This window comes from Sardina pilchardus, chromosome 16, assembly GCF_963854185.1.
Source record: "Sardina pilchardus chromosome 16, fSarPil1.1, whole genome shotgun sequence".
Taxonomy (NCBI): domain Eukaryota; kingdom Metazoa; phylum Chordata; class Actinopteri; order Clupeiformes; family Clupeidae; genus Sardina; species Sardina pilchardus.
In genome coordinates this window covers 4,168,329-4,193,127 of record NC_085009.1, presented here as the reverse complement: position 1 = coordinate 4,193,127, position 24,799 = coordinate 4,168,329, and the positions used below count along the sequence as shown (strand labels likewise).

Sequence of the window (24,799 nt, the reverse complement as noted above, 5' to 3'; positions counted from 1 at the left end):
TTGATTGTTTAATTCTTTTGCTACTTTATTATTGTCTGTATCTTTATACCTTTATTGATTGTATTAGAAAAGATTACAAATAAATGTGATGTTAATTGGTAATCGGTAATATTCTTTTCTTGAGAGTCCGAATCGAGGCATTTGTTTAATCAGTATCTTAGCAAACGAATTCTCAGTTAAACTACGTATCTTGTGAGGGCTAGTTATACCACTAGGAGTCACTGCTCTAATTCAGTTTTCGCACCAAGCCGTGGAGGCCTCTGCGTGCTAATGCCGGCCGGCCTGATTAGCCAAACGAATAGTGGTCCCTGAACTGGTAAATCAGTAAACTTCACAGATATTGATAGTCAATGAACTGATACTGCTAACGATATAGGTTGGATCTCTAGTGATTAATCAAATCAGCCTTGTAGAGAGATAAAGTTTAGAAGTACTTGTTACTTGTAGACTGATATTTCATAGTCATCAACAGTGTGACTATACCTTTCATCTATGGAGTCAGATGGTCAAAAATAATTTAACTTGTTCAACACAATCTCATTGGTGCACCGGGTAAAGACAGAACACGTATAAAAGCAGGAATATTGATAAATATATTTCCTCCTTACAATGTGGTGACCCCGACGTGATTGAATATTTCTGTGAATCAGAACTTTCAAGTACGTCGCTCCGGTGCGCCGCACAATGAGACTCGAATTTCCGCTCGCAATTACCCTGGTTCAACTGTTCCTTTGGTGAGTATCTTTCCTTTTATTTTTGAATGTTAAGATTCAGGGAAACAAGTTTGCATTCCATATAGACACATAATATAGAACGGATCGACATATCCATTTAGATCGGAGACCGTAAAAATCCGATTATGGGGGGACAAGTTTCAACAGAAAACACAAGTCAGGGACAGCTCAGTGTAGATGAGGAGTTGATGCAATCAGTCGGTTCACACGTCGAACAGACCTTAGTTCGCTTAGACGACCTAGGCGTTAAAACATATTGGAATAACGAACAACTCCCAAATCGCATTGCAGGAAGTTCAATACTTAGGGTATACACTTTCTCAAAATCACCGATCCCTGACAGAGGACAGGCGGAAATGCATAGCAGAACTGCCAAGACCACATACACTAAACGCGCTTCAAAAGGTGTTAGGCACTGCTAACTATCTCCGTGAATTTATTCCAGATTTTGCTGGAATTGTCTCGCCATTGTACGCGTTATCAAAAGGAAAATCAAAACCCTCCGACGTCCTCGACTGGGCGAAGGAACATGACAAAAGTTTCACTGAACTAAAAGAGCGTCTCTGTGCTGCGCCAGCCTTAGGCTTACCTAACCCATCTAAACCGTTCCACATTCAAGTCGATGCTTACGAGAAAACACTCAGTGGGATATTAGCTCAAGATTATGGGGGAAAACTAAGACCAATAGCCTACTACAGCCGTAAAAAGTCTGTTGTTGAAACTGGTTTTGATCGATGCACACAGCAAGTCCTGGCGGTTCATTGGATGTTAACCACAACAGAACCCATTGTCGGTTTCCAACCTGTTGTGGTTCACACAATGCACACGCCAGTTCAGATGTTGTTGCAAGGCCGAATCAAAGGTGTCTCGTCTCAAAGACTTGCCAGATGGTTAACTGACATTCAAGCACGCGACATCACAACAGTTAATGACCGCATCTTGCCACACCTACTTGGCGATGTCGAGGGCCACCCACACATGTGTGAACCAAAACCGGAAACGGAAAGTCCAGTATTAGACGTTGAATTACCCCAACAAACCAAAGTATACATCGATGGTTCCCGCTATTGGGACAATGGTAATTATCATACTGGTTGTGCTGTGTGGACCCCAAACAACTCTCTCAGAAATGAAAGCCAAAAATTACTTTTCAAACTACCAGCAAATGTATCAGCACAGGAAGCCGAACTTGTTGCCTTGCTACAGGCTATCAAAACACACCCTGAACCGCTATGCATTTACACAGACTCTCGTTACGCGCACGGTGCTGTACATGACTATATGGCACAATGGCAATTACGCAAGTTCCTCACTTCAGCAGGAACGCAAATCAAACATTTTGATACAATCACATCAATATGGCAAGAAATCAAATCGCGAAAAATCCCCATGTCTGTAATCAAAGTCAGAGCGCACATCGTCAAAAACCCGACCGTACACGAACAAAACAATAACATTGTTGATGAGTTAGCCAAACTAGCAGCAATAAATGGAGAACCACTGCAACACAACAAACCCAATGTTTCTGCAGTAAGTTCAATCCAAGTCACACCCATCGATTTAAAACAATTCCAAAAAGAGTTATGGACTTCTGACGAACAGCTTATACCAAAACTACAAAATGATGCACTGATTGAGGTTCGCGATGGCATTATTATCAGAGCAGATAAATATGTTATTCCGGAAGCACTCCAAAAACCAGTCATAAAAATGTATCATGAGTATGCACACGTATCTGCAGACAAAACACTACAATTGATTAAGCCACACTTCTGGTGGTTCGGCATGGCCACAGATGTTAACAACTGGTGTGACACGTGCCTGGTGTGCGCGACAGTCAACCAAGGAAAACCGGGACGCACAAATCTCCGCAGACCGAGTCCACCCAAAGGCCCATGGGAGGTATTACAGATAGATTTCATTGGTCCTCTTCCCAGTGCCAAGGGGGGATATCGTTATTGCCTCGTCATAATTGACAAATTCTCAAAATGGGTTGACGCTATTCCCACTCGCAATAACAATGCAAGGACAGTGGCACGGGTAATAGCGAACCAACTCATCCCTTTGTATGGAGCACCAACTCAGATTGAATCAGATCAAGGCACACATTTCACCGGTCAAGTCATGCAAGACATGTGTAAAATGTTGAATATCAGACAGAAATTCCATGTTCCCTACAGACCACAGAGTTCAGGAATGGTTGAGCGAATGAACCGCACAATCAAAGAAAACATTGCAAAACAAATTGCCCAACACCAAAATCAGTGGATTGATGCTTTACCCACAGTTTTGACAGTGTTGCGAGCCACCCCTTCCAAAGCCACAGGTATCAGCCCACATGAACTCATGACAGGACGAATCATGAAACTTCCCATTGACCCAGAGATCTCGGCAGCAGATCTGGGCCACCTCACTGTGGCTAAACAACAGACTGTACTGGTTCAGTTGCAAGATCGCCTCAAGGTGTTGTACGCACAGGCCACACTAAAGCAACAACAGTCTGACCTAACTAATGACACTCATTTTAACCCAACCCGCGAAACAAAGTTTGCTGAGGGTGACATGGTAATGATAAGAGTGTTTGTCAAACAAAGTGCATTTGCTCCAAGATGGCATGGGCCATATGAGATTAAAACTGTCTGCAATAGCTGTGTTGCTGTGGCCATAAAAGGAAAAGTGAAATGGTATCACATGACTCAATGCAAATTATTCAAAGTTTCAACTGATCAATAATTGTATCTGTTTGTCTTTAATTCTGCGTACTCAGGTCTGCCAGCGCAAACCCATGGACTCCAGATGCCAGGAAAGTGTCTGGACCAGCATGCATCCGGCTGGGCCAACGAGTCCTACTCACTGATAACAATAGATGTGGGAGATGGGTATGGAAATATTCAAAGGGGCCACACACACCATACATCACAATTCCTCTAAAACAGTCAACTACATGGCCTCCCGGACTAGCACCGGAACCAAATTGTGAAAACAAGATTTGTTGTAGAGAGGGATCCACCCATCTCCCCACTCAAAACATAACAGGTTACATGATCTACCCACCAATTTTCCATAACCTCACAGCCTGGTACCAGCTTAAAGACACACCACATTCTAACATTGGAGTCATGAATTTAATATACCAACAGCCAAACAAAGGACTAGATCCTAAAAAGTGTTACAACACAAAGGATCTAGAACCAGCCACATACAGATGCACACATTCAGCTCCACATAATCACACACACATAGCGTACACCGATATGCTATTTAACCTCACTTCTTCAACAGAGAATCAAGCAAAACCCAAGTCATTTATATGGACAACCCGGAGGGAAGGGATGTACTGTATTGGATTATGTCAGCACAATTTAAATGATTACACCAGTGCACAGAACTGCACCTGGACTGGTCAGAAATGTTTTAAGTTAACTACTTGTGGATATCACAAGCCCACACAGTGCCCTAAGACTCATCCCACCCCTCCGGGAGGTATTATCAAGGGAAATGTAAACAAGACTTTGTTACACGATGTCAATTTAGTGATGACACATGTTAGTTATAATATCACAAATGTTTTATCTGCTTATCTAACCCACTGTAGCGATAAAGATCAAACATATGCATGGCTACAGTCACAGATTGATGATTTAATCTCTGATTACAAAGACAGACTCGCTGTCCAAGTTCCACCCGCTAGATTTAAACGAGATTTATTTGCTGATGTAACTAGTCTTTTTGGTTCAGCTAATTCCATTGCCAACTCTTACAAGATAACTGGACAATCACAATATTCATCATGGTTGGCAAATCAGGTAGCCAATGGTTTCCAACATCTCACCAATAGTAATGAGAATATTATCAAAGCAGTCAAGTCTGAGGCACAGGCGCTTCTAACCGTTAGTCACTCATTTTTCAACCAGACCCGCACCCTTGAACATGACTTAGCCTGTAGAACATATGCACGGGATTTATTCGCCACAGCCAAACAAGAAATCCTGGATCTCCGTCTGCAAAAGACCCCTAGGCATGTCCTAAGTGATTTGATTGAAATCTTAGACTTGCATAGGTGGTCTACGTCAGAAAAAATGAAAGACATTAACTATTCTGAATTGTTATCGACTTTAATGATGTATACTGGTACTGAATGTGCAAAATGTATTGGTTTCTTTGTCACCTTTCCACTTATCCATCCAGAACAGGTATTCCCAAATTCAACAACCATAAGATCCATTGGAGTAGTGGTAAAAGATCAAGTGATCAAATGGGACCATCTCACAGGGTATATGACTTTAGGTAACACTGAGACCTTGTTCACTTCTCGCACTTGTTGTCATGAAACATCCAATTATGTAATTTGTACCTGTAATACGCTAAAGCCTTTTTCACAGAATGACTCTAAAATCATCAGTGTTCAATCTCTACATGGGCATTCTGATGCCATTCAAGTCTCACACACGCAGTGGTGTGTCACCAGCGAAATGAACTCTTTCTCTTATGGGGGTTTGACTTGCCCCTCGAACCACAGTTTCTGCCTGGAAGTCACAGAAGACTTCTCCATGGGTCAGATCAACATCTTGGGGAGGGTCCCACTGGACTTAGACCTCTCCCCTTGGTGGGACGACACATTCTACGAGCAGGGCACCCAGGCTCTGACGGATACAATGAGTCTGGTGGAACGGACCGTTCGGGACACGAACTACCACATCACCCAAGCACAGGTGCAGGCAAACCTAGCCAAGAAGACGGCCGAGATCCTGTCCAGCTCCTCCACACGATCTGCACAGTACGCATACACTTGGTGGGACTGGGTGTTCAGAGCATGTGTACTCGCTAGTATCCTCACATTCACTGCCACCCTAGTCCAGTGTTGCTATATGCGATGTGCCATCCGTTCCCTACGCCGAGCCACCCACACAGCCCTGGTATTGAGTCCGCTACAACTGCCAGGACCGCACAGACTGAAATAATGGAATGTAATATGGATTGCCAGCTTTCATTTTTTGACACCTCTGAGACAATGACTTCACGGTGTCAACTGGGCGACTGTAAAGCTGGGTTATTTTCCATATACGAGTTTATAAGAATAACCTTATTTTTCCCATACATAAGTCTATAGGAAAAATTACTTCCCCAGGCATGAGTCATCTTGAAAGACGGGAGAGACAACCTCACAGCAGGGACACTCCTTTTGTGTTTAGGTAACTTGTTTGCATTGAAATACCCCATTGTGTGAATCGCCATTTGGCCAGGGAGGCTCTGACCATGGCGGACACACCTCCAGTTTTCTCCTGGAAAACCCATGCTGGAAACTAAAATGTATCTGTTTCATGACAAATGATAATGTATCTATGTTTGGTATCATTTTGAATGTCTCAACGCGAGAAGTAAGAGGGTCTCAGTGGTACAATTGTAAAATAAGTGTAAATATGTTTTTCTGGTGATCTAAGCGAAATTGCCAAGTTGGATGGGTAACCTCCCATCCTCCTTTTGTAATGATAAGATATACCCTGCGGTGAGCCAAGGTCTTTTACAATTGTTATAGAGTCTATATGTTAATTTCTAAGGTGGAACCCAGCCGACAAACCTCCTGTGTCTAGATGGATATTTAAGAGAAAACAAAGGTGACCCTTCAGATTTTTGCTTAACAAAATCTCCACTAGCGTGTAGCTCTGGCTAGCAGTAGACTCTGAGCTTGGTTTCCTAGGATTGAAACCTCTGCTAATAGAGTTCCACTTCTTTAGTTAATGCTACATCAGGTATGATATCTTGAACTTTATTTTAGGTTGATTGTTTAATTCTTTTGCTACTTTATTATTGTCTGTATCTTTATACCTTTATTGATTGTATTAGAAAAGATTACAAATAAATGTGATGTTAATTGGTAATCGGTAATATTCTTTTCTTGAGAGTCCGAATCGAGGCATTTGTTTAATCAGTATCTTAGCAAACGAATTCTCAGTTAAACTACGTATCTTGTGAGGGCTAGTTATACCACTAGGAGTCACTGCTCTAATTCAGTTTTCGCACCAAGCCGTGGAGGCCTCTGCGTGCTAATGCCGGCCGGCCTGATTAGCCAAACGAATAGTGGTCCCTGAACTGGTAAATCAGTAAACTTCACAGATATTGATAGTCAATGAACTGATACTGCTAACGATATAGGTTGGATCTCTAGTGATTAATCAAATCAGCCTTGTAGAGAGATAAAGTTTAGAAGTACTTGTTACTTGTAGACTGATATTTCATAGTCATCAACAGTGTGACTATACCTTTCATCTATGGAGTCAGATGGTCAAAAATAATTTAACTTGTTCAACACAATCTCATTGGTGCACCGGGTAAAGACAGAACACGTATAAAAGCAGGAATATTGATAAATATATTTCCTCCTTACAAATATGTCATTTCATATTTAATTTCTGTAATACAGTTGGTTTGATATCCGAACTACATGCATAATTAATTAGACTATATGAAGCGGTTTTAATTATTATAGCCTTTACAGAATTAGGCTATAGACTTGCCGTGCATCGTATAGCACACTGACAGCCTGCCTACTGTCACTGAAGCTACTGTATATGACCCTTAATAATGATGCCTTTCATTAAAGAGTATAACTAAACATGGCAATATTAATGTGTTAACATAGCCTAGTCTATGTAAATTCATCGCATGGGAACCGAACCCGAGAACACGCAAAACATGCCTCGATTGTTCTCCTGTCACGCTGCGCATGACACCACGAAAGACGTACGTTACGCAGAGCCGCAAGATTCCTTGGACCACACACATATCAAGTTCAAACAATGTAAGTTGCATAATTTTCAGAAATTCATTTAAACTAGCGGATAGGTAGCCTTAATCAATGCTTGCAGCACTGTCGGGAAAAAGTTTCTCCTTCTATTTTTTAAGTTGTAGGCTACAGGTGACGAAAGCACAGGTTGACGGAACCAACGGTTTGGGACTCGTTTTCCGACTGGTGTTTTTTTATTTGCAACACAGATTAATTTAGCTCGGCAGTTAGCCTGCCACCGACCAGGTTAGTTCAGAAGCATATGTTACCCCAGCAACTCAGCTGAGATTCCTGTTAGCGGGAGTAATGGAACCGAGCTCTCTCTAAAATTAGCGAGGCTTATCAAAGTTAGCCGCGATTTACGGTTAGCTCGCTTGATGGAATACCCCCCTGGTCTCTTATCTCTGCCCTTTTCAAGCTACACATGTAATGCCATGTCTCTCAGTGAAGAAAAGTGGTCCTGCGTTTGACATGTGTGAACTTATGCTTGTACCTCCGATCGCCATCCTTCAGGTAGCATGTTTGCATGTCTCTTGTAAAAGGGATGACGCACCACTTGATTTGTGCGGCAAGGCCATGAAATTTACCAACATATCTTCCTGAGGGGTATTTCACAAAAGCAGAATTAAGACATCCAAGATAATCGATAAAGCCAGGTTTGACATAGCGTTCTCTAGTCATCCTTGCTAAACTCGTTTCACTAACGCCAATCCAGGATGAACAGGAGCGTCTATGTCAAGCCAGGTGTAAGTTATTCGGGATGTGTGCGCGTTCTCGTTTCTCCCCCAAATAACTCACGGTTGGAATAAAAAAGACGCAAAAAATAGCGTCTTGCACACAAAGTTAACAACCGCTTTTGATATAGACAACAACGAGGTAAAGTTTTACTTTTTTGGATGGGGAATCATGATTATTTCTGTTACTAGCGGGAGTAGGTGTGGCAGACCAACTGAATGCAAATTTACGTATGCACCCACGTGTGAGAGCTTCCTTGTCTCGGCACGCAACGTCATCAAGAAAGCGCTTGCCTCCGCAAAGATGCACAAAGTATGACTATATATCTTTATTCTGTCTTTAAACCAAATTAGTTGAAAACACCTTCGAAATATGTCCCCTCCACTTACAATCAACTACTACAGTAGGCTATTCATCAAACGTCAGTCCAAAAAAGATGCAAACAACGATTTTGTAATTAATTATAAGGCCACCATAATTTAAATGATATCTAAATGGTATTGGGCAGACATTCTGTGGTGTTTTGCGACTCTGCAAGTAGCAAATAGTATATAAATGGAATGCAGCTCTTTCAAAAATCGCATGCAGGTCTGATTTGAATGACAGCTAGCTGAACCAATCAGATAATGTAATTACCATTAGAATGAACTTATCTTGGCTGTTAGCCTGGTCGGGAGCAGGCTAGCTTCAGAGAATAAATTCCCATGGCAACTTATGTAGCATCTCTTTTGTGAAACCGAGTCAAGGGTAAATTCATCCAGGATAACCAAAAAATCCCGGTTTAATCCCTTATCTAGGTTTTGTGAAATACCCCTCTGGTCTCTTATCTCTGCCCTTTTCAAGCTACACATGTAATGCCATGTCTCTCAGTGAAGAAAAGTGGTCCTGCGTTTGACATGTGTGAACTTATGCTTGTACCTCCGATCGCCATCCTTCAGGTAGCATGTTTGCATGTCTTTTTTTCTGTTCATGACCCCGTTGGTGAAATAAGCTGTGATGGCCGAGAGGTTAAGGCGTTGGACTCGAAATCCAATGGGGTTTCCCCGCGCAGGTTCGAACCCTGCTCGCAGCGTTTCTTTGACTAGTTGTTCTCCTTCCACCCATTTGAGACCCACGACTGGAATCGGCCAAGGCAGTTGAAACAAACCGTGAAGCCAAACCTTATAGCGCTGTCTCTTCCAGCTGAAGCTGTGGGCATTTGTGCACGTTTTTCCACTTGAGTGCAGCTGTGATGGCCGAGTGGTTAAGGCGTTGGACTTGAAATCCAATGGGGTCTCCCCGCGCAGGTTCGAACCCTGCTCACAGCGGCGTCCTTTGTTGCAAGAGCGATGAACGGACCGCTTGATTTGTGCGGCAAGACAGCAGGCCATGAAATTGACCAACATATCTTCCTGGCCTCTTACCTGTGCCCTTTTCAAACTACACATGTAATTGCACGTCTCTCATAGGCCCAATCCCAATGTCAGCCCTAAAGACTAAGAACTAGAGACTCACAGACTTAATTGATCTCAGGTGCTAAGTGAATGAGTGTGTGAGGCCACATAGGCTCAGATAGGTATTTGGGATTGGGACAGCACTTCACGAGATCACATGTACCTTGGCGATGTTTACTAACAAAGACGTTGCTAACATTTGCACCATGCACGTGTGTCGTGCGTGCTGTTGTTTACCTTAATTTCCGGATTTTTCTATGATCTCCGCAGTAGACGTCACAACACTTTGAACTGTGGGTAATTCCCTTAGGTTAAGTCTGCACCGATGCAGACTCACGGAAAGGGCTCGGTAAGTGTCTGCTCAAACCCTCCCGCCCGTTGTAATTCGACATTGGGACAGCCCTAAGCACTTACGAATTTCGCGAGAACGCGCACCAAAGGCCTTGAGTTCGTGAGTCCGGACATTGGGGTTGGGCCATTGAAGAAAAGTCGTCCTACCTTTGACATCTGTTCATTTATGCTTGTCCCTCTGATCGCCATCCTTCAGGTAGCATGTTTGCATGTCTTTTTTTCTGTTCATGACCCAGTTGGTGAAATAAGCTGTGATGGCCGAGAGGTTAAGGCGTTGGACTCGAAATCCAATGGGGTTTCCCCGCGCAGGTTCGAACCCTGCTCGCAGCGTTTCTTTGACTAGTTGTTCTCCTGCCACCCATTTGAGACCCACGACTGGAATCGGCCAAGGCAGTTGAAACAAACCGTGAAGCCAAATCTTATAGCGCTGTCTCTTCCAGCTGAAGCTATGGCACGTTGTGCACGATTTTTTCCCATGTGTGCAAAGACCGTGCAGCTGTGATGGCCGAGAGGTTAAGGCGTTGGACTTGAAATCCAATGGGGTCTCCCCGCGCAGGTTCGAACCCTGCACACAGCGGTGTCCTTTCTTGTAAAAGGCATGACGCACCACTTGATTTGTGCGGCAAGGCCATGAAATTTACCAACATATCTTCCTGGTCTCTTATCTCTGCCCTTTTCAAGCTACACATGTAATGCCATGTCTCTCAGTGAAGAAAAGTGGTCCTGCGTTTGACATGTGTGAACTTATGCTTGTACCTCCGATCGCCATCCTTCAGGTAGCATGTTTGCATGTCTTTTTTCTGTTCATGACCCCGTTGGTGAAATAAGCTGTGATGGCCGAGAGGTTAAGGCGTTGGACTCGAAATCCAATGGGGTTTCCCCGCGCAGGTTCGAACCCTGCTCGCAGCGTTTCTTTGACTAGTTGTTCTCCTTCCACCCATTTGAGACCCCCGACTGGAATCGGCCAAGGTAGTTGAAACAAACCGTGAAGCCAAATCTTATAGCGCTGTCTCTTCCAGCTGAAGCTGTGGGCCGTTGTGTACGTTTTTCCACTTGTGTACAGCTGTGATGGCCGAGTGGTTAAGGCGTTGGACTTGAAATCCAATGGGGTCTCCCCGCGCAGGTTCGAACCCTGCTCACAGCGGTGTCCTTTGTTGCAAGAGCGATGAACGGACCGCTTGATTTGTGCGGCAAGACAGCAGGCCATGAAATTGACCAACATATCTTCCTGGCCTCTTACCTGTGCCCTTTTGAAACTACACATATAATTGCACGTCTCTCATTGAAGAAAGGTCGTCCTACCTTTGACATCTGTTCATTTATGCTTTTCCCTCCGATCGCCATCCTTCAGGTAGCATGTTTGCATGTCTTTTTCTCTGTTCATGACCCCCTTGGTGAAATAAGCTGTGATGGCCGAGAGGTTAAGGCGTTGGAATCGAAATCCAATGGGGTTTCCCCGCGCAGGTTCGAACCCTGCTCGCAGCGTTTCTTTGACTAGTTGTTCTCCTGCCACCCATTTGAGACCCACGACTGGAATCGGCCAAGGCAGTTGAAACAAACCGTGAAGCCAAATCTTATAGCGCTGTCTCTTCCAGCTGAAGCTGTGGGCCGTTGTGCATGTTTTTCCACTTGTGTGCAGCTGTGATGGCTGAGTGGTTAAGGCGTTGGACTTGAAATCCAATGGGGTCTCCCCGCGCAGGTTCGAACCCTGCTCACAGCGTTTCTTTGACTAGTTGTTCTCCTGCCACCCATTTGAGACCCACGACTGGAATCGGCCAAGGCAGTTGAAACAAACCGTGAAGCCAAATCTTATAGCGCTGTCTCTTCCAGCTGAAGCTGTGGGCCGTTGTGCATGTTTTTCCACTTGTGTGCAGCTGTGATGGCCGAGTGGTTAAGGCGTTGGACTTGAAATCCAATGGGGTCTCCCCGCGCAGGTTCGAACCCTGCTCACAGCGTTTCTTTGACTAGTTGTTCTCCTGCCACCCATTTGAGACCCACGACTGGAATCGGCCAAGGCAGTTGAAACAAACCGTGAAGCCAAATCTTATAGTGCTGTCTCTTCCAGCTGAAGCTATGGCACGTTGTGCACGATTTTTTCCAATGTGTGCAAAGACCGTGCAGCTGTGATGGCCGAGAGGTTAAGGCGTTGGACTTGAAATCCAATGGGGTCTCCCCGCGCAGGTTCGAACCCTGCACACAGCGGTGTCCTTTCTTGTAAAAGGCATGACGCACCACTTGATTTGTGCGGCAAGGCCATGAAATTTACCAACATATCTTCCTGGTCTCTTATCTCTGCCCTTTTCAAGCTACACATGTAATGCCATGTCTCTCAGTGAAGAAAGGTGGTCCTGCGTTTGACATGTGTGAACTTATGCTTGTACCTCCGATCGCCATCCTTCAGGTAGCATGTTTGCATGTCTTTTTTTCTGTTCATGACCCCGTTGGTGAAATAAGCTGTGATGGCCGAGAGGTTAAGGCGTTGTACTCGAAATCCGATGGGGTTTCCCCGCGCAGGTTCGAACCCTATTCGCAGCGTTTCTTTCACTAGTTGTTCTCCTGCCACCCATTTGAGACCCACGACTGGAATCGGCCAAGGCAGGTGAAACAAACCGTGAAGCCAAATCTTATAGCGCTGTTTCTTCCAGCTGAAGCTGTTGGCCGTTGTGCACGTTTCTCCACTTGAGTGCAGCTGTGATGGCCGAGTGGTTAAGGCGTTGGACTTGAAATCCAATGGGGTCTCCCCGCGCAGGTTCGAACCCTGCTCACAGCGGCGTCCTTTGTTGCAAGAGCGATGAACGGACCGCTTGATTTGTGCGGCAAGACAACAGGCCATGAAATTGACCAACATATCTTCCTGGCCTCTTACCTGTGCCCTTTTCAAACTACACATATAATTGCACGTCTCTCATTGAAGAAAAGTCGTCCTACCTTTGACATCTGTTCATTTATGCTTGTCCCTCTGATCGCCATCCTTCAGGTAGCATGTTTGCATGTCTTTTTTCCTGTTCATGACCGAGTTGGTGAAATAAGCTGTGATGGCCGAGAGGTTAAGGCGTTGGACTCGAAATCCAATGGGGTTTCCCCGCGCAGGTTCGAACCCTGCTCGCAGCGTTTCTTTGACTAGTTGTTCTCCTGCCACCCATTTGAGACCCACGACTGGAATCGGCCAAGGCAGTTGAAACAAACCGTGAAGCCAAATCTTATAGCGCTGTCTCTTCCAGCTGAAGCTATGGCACGTTATGCCCGTTTTTCCACTAGTGTGCAGCTGTGATGGCCGAGTGGTTAAGGCGTTGGACTTGAAATCCAATGGGGTCTCCCCGCGCAGGTTCGAACCCTGCTCACAGCGGCGTCCTTTGTTGCAAGAGCGATGAACGGACCGCTTGATTTGTGCGGCAAGACAGCAGGCCATGAAATTGACCAACATATCTTCCTGGCCTCTTACCTGTGCCCTTTTCAAACTACACATGTAATTGCACGTCTCTCATAGGCCCAATCCCAATGTCAGCCCTAAAGACTAAGAACTAGAGACTCACAGACTTAATTGATCTCAGGTGCTAAGTGAATGAGTGTGTGAGGCCACATAGGCTCAGATAGGTATTTGGGATTGGGACAGCACTTCACGAGATCACATGTACCTTGGCGATGTTTACTAACAAAGACGTTGCTAACATTTGCACCATGCACGTGTGTCGTGCGTGCTGTTGTTTACCTTAATTTCCGGATTTTTCTATGATCTCCGCAGTAGACGTCACAACACTTTGAACTGTGGGTAATTCCCTTAGGTTAAGTCTGCACCGATGCAGACTCACGGAAAGGGCTCGGTAAGTGTCTGCTCAAACCCTCCCGCCCGTTGTAATTCGACATTGGGACAGCCCTAAGCACTTACGAATTTCGCGAGAACGCGCACCAAAGGCCTTGAGTTCGTGAGTCCGGACATTGGGGTTGGGCCATTGAAGAAAAGTCGTCCTACCTTTGACATCTGTTCATTTATGCTTGTCCCTCTGATCGCCATCCTTCAGGTAGCATGTTTGCATGTCTTTTTTTCTGTTCATGACCCAGTTGGTGAAATAAGCTGTGATGGCCGAGAGGTTAAGGCGTTGGACTCGAAATCCAATGGGGTTTCCCCGCGCAGGTTCGAACCCTGCTCGCAGCGTTTCTTTGACTGGTTGTTCTCCTGCCACCCATTTGAGACCCACGACTGGAATCGGCCAAGGCAGTTGAAACAAACCGTGAAGCCAAATCTTATAGCGCTGTCTCTTCCAGCTGAAGCTATGGCACGTTGTGCACGATTTTTTCCCATGTGTGCAAAGACCGTGCAGCTGTGATGGCCGAGAGGTTAAGGCGTTGGACTTGAAATCCAATGGGGTCTCCCCGCGCAGGTTCGAACCCTGCACACAGCGGTGTCCTTTCTTGTAAAAGGCATGACGCACCACTTGATTTGTGCGGCAAGGCCATGAAATTTACCAACATATCTTCCTGGTCTCTTATCTCTGCCCTTTTCAAGCTACACATGTAATGCCATGTCTCTCAGTGAAGAAAAGTGGTCCTGCGTTTGACATGTGTGAACTTATGCTTGTACCTCCGATCGCCATCCTTCAGGTAGCATGTTTGCATGTCTTTTTTCTGTTCATGACCCCGTTGGTGAAATAAGCTGTGATGGCCGAGAGGTTAAGGCGTTGGACTCGAAATCCAATGGGGTTTCCCCGCGCAGGTTCGAACCCTGCTCGCAGCGTTTCTTTGACTAGTTGTTCTCCTTCCACCCATTTGAGACCCCCGACTGGAATCGGCCAAGGTAGTTGAAACAAACCGTGAAGCCAAATCTTATAGCGCTGTCTCTTCCAGCTGAAGCTGTGGGCCGTTGTGTACGTTTTTCCACTTGTGTACAGCTGTGATGGCCGAGTGGTTAAGGCGTTGGACTTGAAATCCAATGGGGTCTCCCCGCGCAGGTTCGAACCCTGCTCACAGCGGTGTCCTTTGTTGCAAGAGCGATGAACGGACCGCTTGATTTGTGCGGCAAGACAGCAGGCCATGAAATTGACCAACATATCTTCCTGGCCTCTTACCTGTGCCCTTTTGAAACTACACATATAATTGCACGTCTCTCATTGAAGAAAGGTCGTCCTACCTTTGACATCTGTTCATTTATGCTTTTCCCTCCGATCGCCATCCTTCAGGTAGCATGTTTGCATGTCTTTTTCTCTGTTCATGACCCCCTTGGTGAAATAAGCTGTGATGGCCGAGAGGTTAAGGCGTTGGAATCGAAATCCAATGGGGTTTCCCCGCGCAGGTTCGAACCCTGCTCGCAGCGTTTCTTTGACTAGTTGTTCTCCTGCCACCCATTTGAGACCCACGACTGGAATCGGCCAAGGCAGTTGAAACAAACCGTGAAGCCAAATCTTATAGCGCTGTCTCTTCCAGCTGAAGCTGTGGGCCGTTGTGCATGTTTTTCCACTTGTGTGCAGCTGTGATGGCTGAGTGGTTAAGGCGTTGGACTTGAAATCCAATGGGGTCTCCCCGCGCAGGTTCGAACCCTGCTCACAGCGTTTCTTTGACTAGTTGTTCTCCTGCCACCCATTTGAGACCCACGACTGGAATCGGCCAAGGCAGTTGAAACAAACCGTGAAGCCAAATCTTATAGCGCTGTCTCTTCCAGCTGAAGCTGTGGGCCGTTGTGCATGTTTTTCCACTTGTGTGCAGCTGTGATGGCCGAGTGGTTAAGGCGTTGGACTTGAAATCCAATGGGGTCTCCCCGCGCAGGTTCGAACCCTGCTCACAGCGTTTCTTTGACTAGTTGTTCTCCTGCCACCCATTTGAGACCCACGACTGGAATCGGCCAAGGCAGTTGAAACAAACCGTGAAGCCAAATCTTATAGTGCTGTCTCTTCCAGCTGAAGCTATGGCACGTTGTGCACGATTTTTTCCAATGTGTGCAAAGACCGTGCAGCTGTGATGGCCGAGAGGTTAAGGCGTTGGACTTGAAATCCAATGGGGTCTCCCCGCGCAGGTTCGAACCCTGCACACAGCGGTGTCCTTTCTTGTAAAAGGCATGACGCACCACTTGATTTGTGCGGCAAGGCCATGAAATTTACCAACATATCTTCCTGGTCTCTTATCTCTGCCCTTTTCAAGCTACACATGTAATGCCATGTCTCTCAGTGAAGAAAGGTGGTCCTGCGTTTGACATGTGTGAACTTATGCTTGTACCTCCGATCGCCATCCTTCAGGTAGCATGTTTGCATGTCTTTTTTTCTGTTCATGACCCCGTTGGTGAAATAAGCTGTGATGGCCGAGAGGTTAAGGCGTTGTACTCGAAATCCGATGGGGTTTCCCCGCGCAGGTTCGAACCCTATTCGCAGCGTTTCTTTCACTAGTTGTTCTCCTGCCACCCATTTGAGACCCACGACTGGAATCGGCCAAGGCAGGTGAAACAAACCGTGAAGCCAAATCTTATAGCGCTGTTTCTTCCAGCTGAAGCTGTTGGCCGTTGTGCACGTTTCTCCACTTGAGTGCAGCTGTGATGGCCGAGTGGTTAAGGCGTTGGACTTGAAATCCAATGGGGTCTCCCCGCGCAGGTTCGAACCCTGCTCACAGCGGCGTCCTTTGTTGCAAGAGCGATGAACGGACCGCTTGATTTGTGCGGCAAGACAACAGGCCATGAAATTGACCAACATATCTTCCTGGCCTCTTACCTGTGCCCTTTTCAAACTACACATATAATTGCACGTCTCTCATTGAAGAAAAGTCGTCCTACCTTTGACATCTGTTCATTTATGCTTGTCCCTCTGATCGCCATCCTTCAGGTAGCATGTTTGCATGTCTTTTTTCCTGTTCATGACCGAGTTGGTGAAATAAGCTGTGATGGCCGAGAGGTTAAGGCGTTGGACTCGAAATCCAATGGGGTTTCCCCGCGCAGGTTCGAACCCTGCTCGCAGCGTTTCTTTGACTAGTTGTTCTCCTGCCACCCATTTGAGACCCACGACTGGAATCGGCCAAGGCAGTTGAAACAAACCGTGAAGCCAAATCTTATAGCGCTGTCTCTTCCAGCTGAAGCTATGGCACGTTATGCCCGTTTTTCCACTAGTGTGCAGCTGTGATGGCCGAGTGGTTAAGGCGTTGGACTTGAAATCCAATGGGGTCTCCCCGCGCAGGTTCGAACCCTGCTCACAGCGGCGTCCTTTGTTGCAAGAGCGATGAACGGACCGCTTGATTTGTGCGGCAAGACAGCAGGCCATGAAATTGACCAACATATCTTCCTGGCCTCTTACCTGTGCCCTTTTCAAACTACACATATAATGGCACGTCTCTCATTGAAGAAAAGTCGTCCTACCTTTGACATCTCTTCATTTATGCCATGGAGGTATTATAAGAACTGGAGAGAGGGACTAAGTCCCGCCCCCATTCATTTCAATGGCCGATGCTAGGCTAGCTACTTCAGCCAAAAAAGTTTGAAATTGGCCGCAGCCATCTTTGAGAAAATGGCGTTCCATGGGTGTCCATTTCCGTCACCAGCTAGAATGAGCCAATTAGGTTTCACGTTACAACGAGACAACATAGGTACATCGTTGATGAAGATTGGAGAGTGAGAGAAGGTGTTCGTGAACGCGCTCCTATCGTTACAGGCGCAAATGTATTTAATTATTTGAGTTGGGATGGTGGTGGAGAAGTTTGCCCCTTGTCTCGAAATCCTATAATGTGATATCCATATGTCATGATATAATAAACATGGCGAGTCAATATTGAGCAAGAATTCACTTAGCATACACATAAATATGATCCCCACAGTAAATGCTTTGAACTGACTGTAGCCTAGGATGTTATGTGCGCAATAGGCTGTCTACCCGACGAAAATGACTCATAACTAGACATGGGATGTAAGAAACGTGTGGATACCAGATATGCTATTTGTGCTGCACCCAGTGTGAATTTGCAGCTTAAACCTACAGACAGATGAAATGAAGCCAACGCATATTATAGGCTTACCGGTAGAAGCGCGCATCCATGTGTTATGTTTCGAGCAGCATGCATTTTAAGTCTGCTGTCACTGTCGGAAACTTTTGCCGTTATCTACTGTAGGCTGTGACCCCCAACGCTGCGTTGTTATGAACTAGGCTACAGGTCTGCAGCTGAGCGTTTTAAAATAGTTTTCATAGCCTAGCCTACACGACAGCGAGTAGGTTATAATAATTGGGTTTAGTTAGAGAATTTCTTCGCATTTCCTAGAATGTCTTATCATACCTTGCCAACTCATACATAGTCTAATGCAAATAATAGTAACCTATTAGAACGACATTTGCTTTTTTCTTTTATTCACAAAGCCTGGTATAAAGATAACCCACAGGCATCAAGTATCGGTAACTTAATCCTAGTCGTCAGTCATTTTATTTATGTCTTCTAGAATGCGTTATCAACATGGACGCGCGAGGACGCTCGTGCTCAACACCAAACTCGTGCATGAGCTGAGACAGCTCGAACCCAGGTTCGAACCCTGCTCGCAGCTTTTCTTTGACTAGTTGTTCTCCTGCCACCCATTTGAGACCCACGACTGGAATCGGCCAAGGCAGTTGAAACAAACCGTGAAGCCAAATCTTATAGCGCTGTCTCTTCCAGCTGAAGCTATGGCACGTTATGCCCGTTTTTCCACTAGTGTGCAGCTGTGATGGCCGAGTGGTTAAGGCGTTGGACTTGAAATCCAATGGGGTCTCCCCGCGCAGGTTCGAACCCTGCTCACAGTGGCGTCCTTTGTTGCAAGAGCGATGAACGGACCGCTTGATTTGTGCGGCAAGACAGCAGGCCATGAAATTGACCAACATATCTTCCTGGCCTCTTACCTGTGCCCTTTTCAAACTACACATATAATGGCACGTCTCTCATTGAAGAAAAGTCGTCCTACCTTTGACATCTCTTCATTTATGCTTGTCCCTCTGATCGCCATCCTTCAGGTAGCGTGTTTGCATGTCTTTTTTTCTGTTCATGACCGAGTTGGTGAAATAAGCTGTGATGGCCGAGAGGTTAAGGCGTTGGACTTGAAATCCAATGGGGTCTCCCCGCGCAGGTTCGAACCCTGCTCACAGCGTTTCTTTGACTAGTTGTTCTCCTGCCACCCATTTGAGACCCACGACTGGAATCGGCCAAGGCAGTTGAAACAAACCGTGAAGCCAAATCTTATAGCGCTGTCTCTTCCAGCTGAAGCTGTGGGCCGTTGTGCATGTTTTTCCACTTGTGTGCAGCTGTGATGGCCGAGTGGTTAAGGCGTTGGACTTGAAATCCAATGGGGTCTCCCCGCGCAGGTTCGAACCCTGCTCACAGCGTTTCTTTGACTAGTTGTTCTCCTGCCACCCATTTGAGACCCACGACTGGAATCGGCCAAGGCAGTTGAAACAAACCGTGAAGCCAAATCTTATAGCGCTGTCTCTTCCAGCTGAAGCTATGGCACATTGTGCACGATTTTTTCCCATGTGTGCAAAGACCGTGCAGCTGTGATGGCCGAGAGGTTAAGGCGTTGGACTTGAAATCCAATGGGGTCTCCCCGCGCAGGTTCGAACCCTGCACACAGCGGTGTCCTTTCTTGTAAAAGGCATGACGCACCACTTGATTTGTGCGGCAAGGCCATGAAATTTACCATCATATCTTCCTGGTCTCTTATCTCTGCCCTTTTCAAGCTACACATGTAATGCCATGTCTCTCAGTGAAGAAAGGTGGTCCTGCGTTTGACATGTTTGAACTTATGCTTGTCCCTCCGATCGCCATCCTTCAGGTAGCATGTTTGCATGTCTTTTTTTCTGTTCATGACCGAGTTGGTGAAATAAGCTGTGATGGCCGAGAGGTTAAGGCGTTGGACTCGAAATCCAATGGGGTTTCCCCGCGCAGGTTCGAACCCTGCTCGCAGCGTTTCTTTGACTAGTTGTTCTCCTGCCACCCATTTGAGACCCACGACTGGAATCGGCCAAGGCAGTTGAAACAAACCGTGAAGCCAAATCTAATAGCGCTGTCTCTTCCAGCTGAAGCTATGGCACGTTGTGCACGATTTTTTCCCATGTGTGCAAAGACCATGCAGCTGTGATGGCCGAGAGGTTAAGGCGTTGGACTTGAAATCCAATGGGGTCTCCCCGCGCAGGTTCGAACCCTGCACACAGCGGTGTCCTTTCTTGTAAAAGGGATGACGCACCACTTGATTTGTGCGGCAATGCCATGAAATTTACCAACATATCTTCCTGGTCTCTTATCTCTGCCCTTTTCAAGCTACACATGTAATGCCATGTCTCTCAGTGAAGAAAGGTGGTCCTGCGTTTGACATGTGTGAACTTATGCTTGTACCTCCGATCGCCATCCTTCAGGTAGCATGTTTGCATGTCTTTTTTTCTGTTCATGACCCCCTTCGTGAAATAAGCTGTGATGGCCGAGAGGTTAAGGCGTTGGACTCGAAATCCAATGGGGTTTCCCCACGCAGGTTCGAACCCTGCTCGCAGCGTTTCTTTGACTAGTTGTTCTCCTGCCACCCATTTGAGACCCACGACTGGAATCGGCCAAGGCAGTTGAAACAAACCGTGAAGCTAAATCTTATAGCGCTGTCTCTTCCAGCTGAAACTGTGGGCCTTTGTGCACGTTTTTCCACTTGAGTGCAGCTGTGATGGCCGAGTGGTTAAGGCGTTGGACTTGAAATCCAATGGGGTCTCCCCGCGCAGGTTCGAACCCTGCTCACAGCGGCGTCCTTTGTTGCAAGAGCGATGAACGGACCGCTTGATTTGTGCGGCAAGACAGCAGGCCATGAAATTGACCAACATATCTTCCTGGCCTCTTACCTGTGCCCTTTTCAAACTACACATATAATTGCACGTCTCTCATTGGCCCAATCCCAATGTCAGCCCTAAAGACTAAGAACTAGAGACTCACAGACTTAATTGATCTCAGGTGCTAAGTGAATGAGTGTGTGAGGCCACATAGGCTCAGATAGGTATTTGGGATTGGGACAGCACTTCACGAGATCACATGTACCTTGGCGATGTTTACTAACAAAGACGTTGCTAACATTTGCACCATGCACGTGTGTCGTGCGTGCTGTTGTTTACCTTAATTTCCGGATTTTTCTATGATCTCCGCAGTAAACGTCACAACACTTTGAACTGTGGGTAATTCCCTTAGGTTAAGTCTGCACCGATGCAGACTCACGGAAAGGGCTCGGTAAGTGTCTGCTCAAACCCTCCCGCCCGTTGTAATTCGACATTGGGACAGCCCTAAGCACTTACGAATTTCGCGAGAACGCGCACCAAAGTCCTTGAGTTTGTGAGTCCGGACATTGGGATTGGGCCATTGAAGTAAAGTCGTCCTACCTTTGACATCTGTTCATTTATGCTTGTCCCTCTGATCGCCATCCTTCAGGTAGCATGTTTGCATGTCTTTTTTTCTGTTCATGACCCAGTTGGTGAAATAAGCTGTGATGGCCGAGAGGTTAAGGCGTTGGACTCGAAATCCAATGGGGTTTCCCCGCGCAGGTTCGAACCCTGCTCGCAGCGTTTCTTTGACTAGTTGTTCTCCTGCCACCCATTTGAGACCCACGACTGGAATCGGCCAAGGCAGTTGAAACAAACCGTGAAGCCAAATCTTATAGCGCTGTCTCTGCCAGCTGAAGCTATGGCACGTTGTGCACGATTTTTTCCCATGTGTGCAAAGACCGTGCAGCTGTGATGGCCGAGAGGTTAAGGCGTTGGACTTGAAATCCAATGGGGTCTCCCCGCGCAGGTTCGAACCCTGCACACAGCGGTGTCCTTTCTTGTAAAAGGGATGACGCACCACTTGATTTGTGCGGCAAGGCCATGAAATTTACCAACATATCTTCCTGGTCTCTTATCTCTGCCCTTTTCAAGCTACACATGTAATGCCATGTCTCTCAGTGAAGAAAGGTGGTCCTGCGTTTGACATGTGTGAACTTATGCTTGTACCTCCGATCGCCATCCTTCAGGTAGCATGTTTGCATGTCTTTTTTTCTGTTCATGACCCCCTTGGGGAAATAAGCTGTGATGGACGAGTGGTTACGGCGTTGGACTCGAAATCCAATGGGGTTTCCCCAGGCAGGTTCGAACCCTGCTCGCAGCGTTTCTTTGACTAGTTGTTCTCCTGCCACCCATTTGAGACCCACGACTGGAATCGGCCAAGGCAGTTGAAACAAACCGTGAAGCTAAATCTTATAGCGCTGTCTCTTCCAGCTGAAGCTGTGGGCCTTTGTGCACGTTTTTCCACTTGAGTGCAGCTGTGATGGCCGAGTGGTTAAGGCGTTGGACTTGAAATCCAATGGGGTCTCCCCGCGCAGGTTCGAACCCTGCTCACAGCGGCATCCTTTGTTGCAAGAGCGATGAACGGACCGCTTGATTTGTGCGGCAAGACAGCAGGCCATGAAATTGACCAACATATCTTCCTGGCCTCTTACCTTTGCCCTTTTCAAACTACACATATAATTGCACGTCTCTCATTGGCCCAATCCCAATGTCAGCCCTAAAGACTAAGAACTAGAGACTCACAGACTTAATTGATCTCAGGTGCTAAGTGAATGAGTGTGTGAGGCCACATAGGCTCAGATAGGTATTTGGGATTGGGACAGCACTTCACGAGATCACATGTACCTTGGCGATGTTTACTAACAAAGACGTTGCTAACATTTGCACCATGCACGTGTGTCGTGCGTGCTGTTGTTTACCTTAATTTCCGGATTTTTCTATGATCTCCGCAGTAAACGTCACAACACTTTGAACTGTGGGTAATTCCCTTAGGTTAAGTCTGCACCGATGCAGACTCACGGAAAGGGCTCGGTAAGTGTCTGCTCAAACCCTCCCGCCCGTTGTAATTCGACATTGGGACAGCCCTAAGCACTTACGAATTTCGCGAGAACGCGCACCAAAGTCCTTGAGTTTGTGAGTCCGGACATTGGGATTGGGCCATTGAAGTAAAGTCGTCCTACCTTTGACATCTGTTCATTTATGCTTGTCCCTCTGATCGCCATCCTTCAGGTAGCATGTTTGCATGTCTTTTTTTCTGTTCATGACCCAGTTGGTGAAATAAGCTGTGATGGCCGAGAGGTTAAGGCGTTGGACTCGAAATCCAATGGGGTTTCCCCGCGCAGGTTCGAACCCTGCTCGCAGCGTTTCTTTGACTAGTTGTTCTCCTGCCACCCATTTGAGACCCACGACTGGAATCGGCCAAGGCAGTTGAAACAAACCGTGAAGCCAAATCTTATAGCGCTGTCTCTTCCAGCTGAAGCTATGGCACGTTGTGCACGATTTTTTCCCATGTGTGCAAAGACCGTGCAGCTGTGATGGCCGAGAGGTTAAGGCGTTGGACTTGAAATCCAATGGGGTCTCCCCGCGCAGGTTCGAACCCTGCACACAGCGGTGTCCTTTCTTGTAAAAGGGATGACGCACCACTTGATTTGTGCGGCAAGGCCATGAAATTTACCAACATATCTTCCTGGTCTCTTATCTCTGCCCTTTTCAAGCTACACATGTAATGCCATGTCTCTCAGTGAAGAAAAGTGGTCCTGCTTTTGACATGTGTGAACTTATGCTTGTACCTCCGATCGCCATCCTTCAGGTAGCATGTTTGCATGTCTTTTTTTCTGTTCATGACCCCGTCGGTGAAATAAGCTGTGATGGCCGAGAGGTTAAGGCGTTGGACTCGAAATCCAATGGGGTTTCCCCGCGCAGGTTCGAACCCTGCTCGCAGCGTTTCTTTGACTAGTTGTTCTCCTTCCACCCATTTGAGACCCACGACTGGAATCGGCCAAGGCAGTTGAAACAAACCGTGAAGCCAAACCTTATAGCGCTGTCTCTTCCAGCTGAAGCTGTGGGCATTTGTGCACGTTTTTCCACTTGAGTGCAGCTGTGATGGCCGAGTGGTTAAGGCGTTGGACTTGAAATCCAATGGGGTCTCCCCGCGCAGGTTCGAACCCTGCTCACAGCGGCGTCCTTTGTTGCAAGAGCGATGAACGGACCGCTTGATTTGTGCGGCAAGACAGCAGGCCATGAAATTGACCAACATATCTTCCTGGCCTCTTACCTGTGCCCTTTTCAAACTACACATGTAATTGCACGTCTCTCATTGGCCCAATCCCAATGTCAGCCCTAAAGACTAAGAACTAGAGACTCACAGACTTAATTGATCTCAGGTGCTAAGTGAATGAGTGTGTGAGGCCACATAGGCTCAGATAGGTATTTGGGATTGGGACAGCACTTCACGAGATCACATGTACCTTGGCGATGTTTACTAACAAAGACGTTGCTAACATTTGCACCATGCACGTGTGTCGTGCGTGCTGTTGTTTACCTTAATTTCCGGATTTTTCTATGATCTCCGCAGTAAACGTCACAACACTTTGAACTGTGGGTAATTCCCTTAGGTTAAGTCTGCACCGATGCAGACTCACGGAAAGGGCTCGGTAAGTGTCTGCTCAAACCCTCCCGCCCGTTGTAATTCGACATTGGGACAGCCCTAAGCACTTACGAATTTCGCGAGAACGCGCACCAAAGTCCTTGAGTTCGTGAGTCCGGACATTGGGGTTGGGCCATTGAAGAAAAGTCGTCCTACCTTTGACATCTGTTCATTTATGCTTGTCCCTCTGATCGCCATCCTTCAGGTAGCATGTTTGCATGTCTTTTTTTCTGTTCATGACCCAGTTGGTGAAATAAGCTGTGATGGCCGAGAGGTTAAGGCGTTGGACTCGAAATCCAATGGGGTTTCCCCGCGCAGGTTCGAACCCTGCTCGCAGCGTTTCTTTG

General features: G+C 46.6%; 1 protein-coding gene and 43 non-coding genes across 44 annotated transcripts; all 44 read left to right on the top strand.

Moving 5' to 3' along the window:
• Positions 1-4,270: 4,270 nt before the first annotated feature.
• LOC134059672 (uncharacterized) lies at positions 4,271-5,695 on the top strand. The gene has a single exon (XM_062516121.1). It carries the CDS (start codon positions 4,271-4,273, stop codon positions 5,693-5,695), a length of 1,425 nt encoding a protein of 474 aa, XP_062372105.1.
• Positions 5,696-9,243: 3,548 nt separating this feature from the next.
• On the top strand, positions 9,244-9,325 carry trnas-cga (transfer RNA serine (anticodon CGA)). The gene has a single exon. It is a non-coding gene; the product is annotated as a tRNA-Ser (tRNA).
• A 153-nt stretch (positions 9,326-9,478) lies between these two features.
• trnas-uga (transfer RNA serine (anticodon UGA)) lies at positions 9,479-9,560 on the top strand. The gene has a single exon. It is a non-coding gene; the product is annotated as a tRNA-Ser (tRNA).
• Positions 9,561-10,285: 725 nt separating this feature from the next.
• On the top strand, positions 10,286-10,367 carry trnas-cga (transfer RNA serine (anticodon CGA)). The gene has a single exon. It is a non-coding gene; the product is annotated as a tRNA-Ser (tRNA).
• Positions 10,368-10,532: 165 nt separating this feature from the next.
• trnas-uga (transfer RNA serine (anticodon UGA)) lies at positions 10,533-10,614 on the top strand. The gene has a single exon. It is a non-coding gene; the product is annotated as a tRNA-Ser (tRNA).
• A 250-nt stretch (positions 10,615-10,864) lies between these two features.
• trnas-cga (transfer RNA serine (anticodon CGA)) lies at positions 10,865-10,946 on the top strand. Its single transcript has one exon. It is a non-coding gene; the product is annotated as a tRNA-Ser (tRNA).
• Positions 10,947-11,099: 153 nt separating this feature from the next.
• Positions 11,100-11,181, top strand: trnas-uga (transfer RNA serine (anticodon UGA)). Its single transcript has one exon. It is a non-coding gene; the product is annotated as a tRNA-Ser (tRNA).
• Positions 11,182-11,440: 259 nt separating this feature from the next.
• Positions 11,441-11,522, top strand: trnas-cga (transfer RNA serine (anticodon CGA)). Its single transcript has one exon. It is a non-coding gene; the product is annotated as a tRNA-Ser (tRNA).
• Positions 11,523-11,675: 153 nt separating this feature from the next.
• Positions 11,676-11,757, top strand: trnas-uga (transfer RNA serine (anticodon UGA)). Its single transcript has one exon. It is a non-coding gene; the product is annotated as a tRNA-Ser (tRNA).
• Positions 11,758-11,910: 153 nt separating this feature from the next.
• Positions 11,911-11,992, top strand: trnas-uga (transfer RNA serine (anticodon UGA)). Its single transcript has one exon. It is a non-coding gene; the product is annotated as a tRNA-Ser (tRNA).
• Positions 11,993-12,157: 165 nt separating this feature from the next.
• On the top strand, positions 12,158-12,239 carry trnas-uga (transfer RNA serine (anticodon UGA)). Its single transcript has one exon. It is a non-coding gene; the product is annotated as a tRNA-Ser (tRNA).
• Positions 12,240-12,490: 251 nt separating this feature from the next.
• trnas-cga (transfer RNA serine (anticodon CGA)) lies at positions 12,491-12,572 on the top strand. Its single transcript has one exon. It is a non-coding gene; the product is annotated as a tRNA-Ser (tRNA).
• Positions 12,573-12,725: 153 nt separating this feature from the next.
• Positions 12,726-12,807, top strand: trnas-uga (transfer RNA serine (anticodon UGA)). Its single transcript has one exon. It is a non-coding gene; the product is annotated as a tRNA-Ser (tRNA).
• A 259-nt stretch (positions 12,808-13,066) lies between these two features.
• On the top strand, positions 13,067-13,148 carry trnas-cga (transfer RNA serine (anticodon CGA)). Its single transcript has one exon. It is a non-coding gene; the product is annotated as a tRNA-Ser (tRNA).
• A 153-nt stretch (positions 13,149-13,301) lies between these two features.
• Positions 13,302-13,383, top strand: trnas-uga (transfer RNA serine (anticodon UGA)). The gene has a single exon. It is a non-coding gene; the product is annotated as a tRNA-Ser (tRNA).
• Positions 13,384-14,108: 725 nt separating this feature from the next.
• trnas-cga (transfer RNA serine (anticodon CGA)) lies at positions 14,109-14,190 on the top strand. The gene has a single exon. It is a non-coding gene; the product is annotated as a tRNA-Ser (tRNA).
• Positions 14,191-14,355: 165 nt separating this feature from the next.
• Positions 14,356-14,437, top strand: trnas-uga (transfer RNA serine (anticodon UGA)). The gene has a single exon. It is a non-coding gene; the product is annotated as a tRNA-Ser (tRNA).
• A 250-nt stretch (positions 14,438-14,687) lies between these two features.
• Positions 14,688-14,769, top strand: trnas-cga (transfer RNA serine (anticodon CGA)). Its single transcript has one exon. It is a non-coding gene; the product is annotated as a tRNA-Ser (tRNA).
• Positions 14,770-14,922: 153 nt separating this feature from the next.
• On the top strand, positions 14,923-15,004 carry trnas-uga (transfer RNA serine (anticodon UGA)). The gene has a single exon. It is a non-coding gene; the product is annotated as a tRNA-Ser (tRNA).
• A 259-nt stretch (positions 15,005-15,263) lies between these two features.
• Positions 15,264-15,345, top strand: trnas-cga (transfer RNA serine (anticodon CGA)). Its single transcript has one exon. It is a non-coding gene; the product is annotated as a tRNA-Ser (tRNA).
• A 153-nt stretch (positions 15,346-15,498) lies between these two features.
• Positions 15,499-15,580, top strand: trnas-uga (transfer RNA serine (anticodon UGA)). Its single transcript has one exon. It is a non-coding gene; the product is annotated as a tRNA-Ser (tRNA).
• Positions 15,581-15,733: 153 nt separating this feature from the next.
• On the top strand, positions 15,734-15,815 carry trnas-uga (transfer RNA serine (anticodon UGA)). The gene has a single exon. It is a non-coding gene; the product is annotated as a tRNA-Ser (tRNA).
• Positions 15,816-15,980: 165 nt separating this feature from the next.
• Positions 15,981-16,062, top strand: trnas-uga (transfer RNA serine (anticodon UGA)). The gene has a single exon. It is a non-coding gene; the product is annotated as a tRNA-Ser (tRNA).
• A 251-nt stretch (positions 16,063-16,313) lies between these two features.
• trnas-cga (transfer RNA serine (anticodon CGA)) lies at positions 16,314-16,395 on the top strand. Its single transcript has one exon. It is a non-coding gene; the product is annotated as a tRNA-Ser (tRNA).
• Positions 16,396-16,548: 153 nt separating this feature from the next.
• trnas-uga (transfer RNA serine (anticodon UGA)) lies at positions 16,549-16,630 on the top strand. Its single transcript has one exon. It is a non-coding gene; the product is annotated as a tRNA-Ser (tRNA).
• A 259-nt stretch (positions 16,631-16,889) lies between these two features.
• On the top strand, positions 16,890-16,971 carry trnas-cga (transfer RNA serine (anticodon CGA)). The gene has a single exon. It is a non-coding gene; the product is annotated as a tRNA-Ser (tRNA).
• Positions 16,972-17,124: 153 nt separating this feature from the next.
• trnas-uga (transfer RNA serine (anticodon UGA)) lies at positions 17,125-17,206 on the top strand. Its single transcript has one exon. It is a non-coding gene; the product is annotated as a tRNA-Ser (tRNA).
• Positions 17,207-18,687: 1,481 nt separating this feature from the next.
• Positions 18,688-18,769, top strand: trnas-uga (transfer RNA serine (anticodon UGA)). The gene has a single exon. It is a non-coding gene; the product is annotated as a tRNA-Ser (tRNA).
• A 259-nt stretch (positions 18,770-19,028) lies between these two features.
• Positions 19,029-19,110, top strand: trnas-uga (transfer RNA serine (anticodon UGA)). Its single transcript has one exon. It is a non-coding gene; the product is annotated as a tRNA-Ser (tRNA).
• Positions 19,111-19,263: 153 nt separating this feature from the next.
• On the top strand, positions 19,264-19,345 carry trnas-uga (transfer RNA serine (anticodon UGA)). The gene has a single exon. It is a non-coding gene; the product is annotated as a tRNA-Ser (tRNA).
• Positions 19,346-19,510: 165 nt separating this feature from the next.
• Positions 19,511-19,592, top strand: trnas-uga (transfer RNA serine (anticodon UGA)). The gene has a single exon. It is a non-coding gene; the product is annotated as a tRNA-Ser (tRNA).
• A 251-nt stretch (positions 19,593-19,843) lies between these two features.
• Positions 19,844-19,925, top strand: trnas-cga (transfer RNA serine (anticodon CGA)). The gene has a single exon. It is a non-coding gene; the product is annotated as a tRNA-Ser (tRNA).
• Positions 19,926-20,090: 165 nt separating this feature from the next.
• Positions 20,091-20,172, top strand: trnas-uga (transfer RNA serine (anticodon UGA)). The gene has a single exon. It is a non-coding gene; the product is annotated as a tRNA-Ser (tRNA).
• Positions 20,173-20,423: 251 nt separating this feature from the next.
• On the top strand, positions 20,424-20,505 carry trnas-cga (transfer RNA serine (anticodon CGA)). Its single transcript has one exon. It is a non-coding gene; the product is annotated as a tRNA-Ser (tRNA).
• A 153-nt stretch (positions 20,506-20,658) lies between these two features.
• trnas-uga (transfer RNA serine (anticodon UGA)) lies at positions 20,659-20,740 on the top strand. Its single transcript has one exon. It is a non-coding gene; the product is annotated as a tRNA-Ser (tRNA).
• Positions 20,741-21,465: 725 nt separating this feature from the next.
• On the top strand, positions 21,466-21,547 carry trnas-cga (transfer RNA serine (anticodon CGA)). Its single transcript has one exon. It is a non-coding gene; the product is annotated as a tRNA-Ser (tRNA).
• Positions 21,548-21,712: 165 nt separating this feature from the next.
• On the top strand, positions 21,713-21,794 carry trnas-uga (transfer RNA serine (anticodon UGA)). Its single transcript has one exon. It is a non-coding gene; the product is annotated as a tRNA-Ser (tRNA).
• A 251-nt stretch (positions 21,795-22,045) lies between these two features.
• trnas-cga (transfer RNA serine (anticodon CGA)) lies at positions 22,046-22,127 on the top strand. Its single transcript has one exon. It is a non-coding gene; the product is annotated as a tRNA-Ser (tRNA).
• Positions 22,128-22,280: 153 nt separating this feature from the next.
• Positions 22,281-22,362, top strand: trnas-uga (transfer RNA serine (anticodon UGA)). The gene has a single exon. It is a non-coding gene; the product is annotated as a tRNA-Ser (tRNA).
• A 725-nt stretch (positions 22,363-23,087) lies between these two features.
• Positions 23,088-23,169, top strand: trnas-cga (transfer RNA serine (anticodon CGA)). The gene has a single exon. It is a non-coding gene; the product is annotated as a tRNA-Ser (tRNA).
• Positions 23,170-23,334: 165 nt separating this feature from the next.
• Positions 23,335-23,416, top strand: trnas-uga (transfer RNA serine (anticodon UGA)). Its single transcript has one exon. It is a non-coding gene; the product is annotated as a tRNA-Ser (tRNA).
• Positions 23,417-23,667: 251 nt separating this feature from the next.
• Positions 23,668-23,749, top strand: trnas-cga (transfer RNA serine (anticodon CGA)). Its single transcript has one exon. It is a non-coding gene; the product is annotated as a tRNA-Ser (tRNA).
• Positions 23,750-23,902: 153 nt separating this feature from the next.
• Positions 23,903-23,984, top strand: trnas-uga (transfer RNA serine (anticodon UGA)). Its single transcript has one exon. It is a non-coding gene; the product is annotated as a tRNA-Ser (tRNA).
• A 725-nt stretch (positions 23,985-24,709) lies between these two features.
• trnas-cga (transfer RNA serine (anticodon CGA)) lies at positions 24,710-24,791 on the top strand. Its single transcript has one exon. It is a non-coding gene; the product is annotated as a tRNA-Ser (tRNA).
• Positions 24,792-24,799: the final 8 nt, after the last annotated feature.

Coding starts and splice junctions, on each gene's coding strand:
- LOC134059672 (XM_062516121.1), top strand. CDS start 4,271: ATGACACATGTTAGTTATAATATCACAAATGTTTTATCTGCTTATCTA.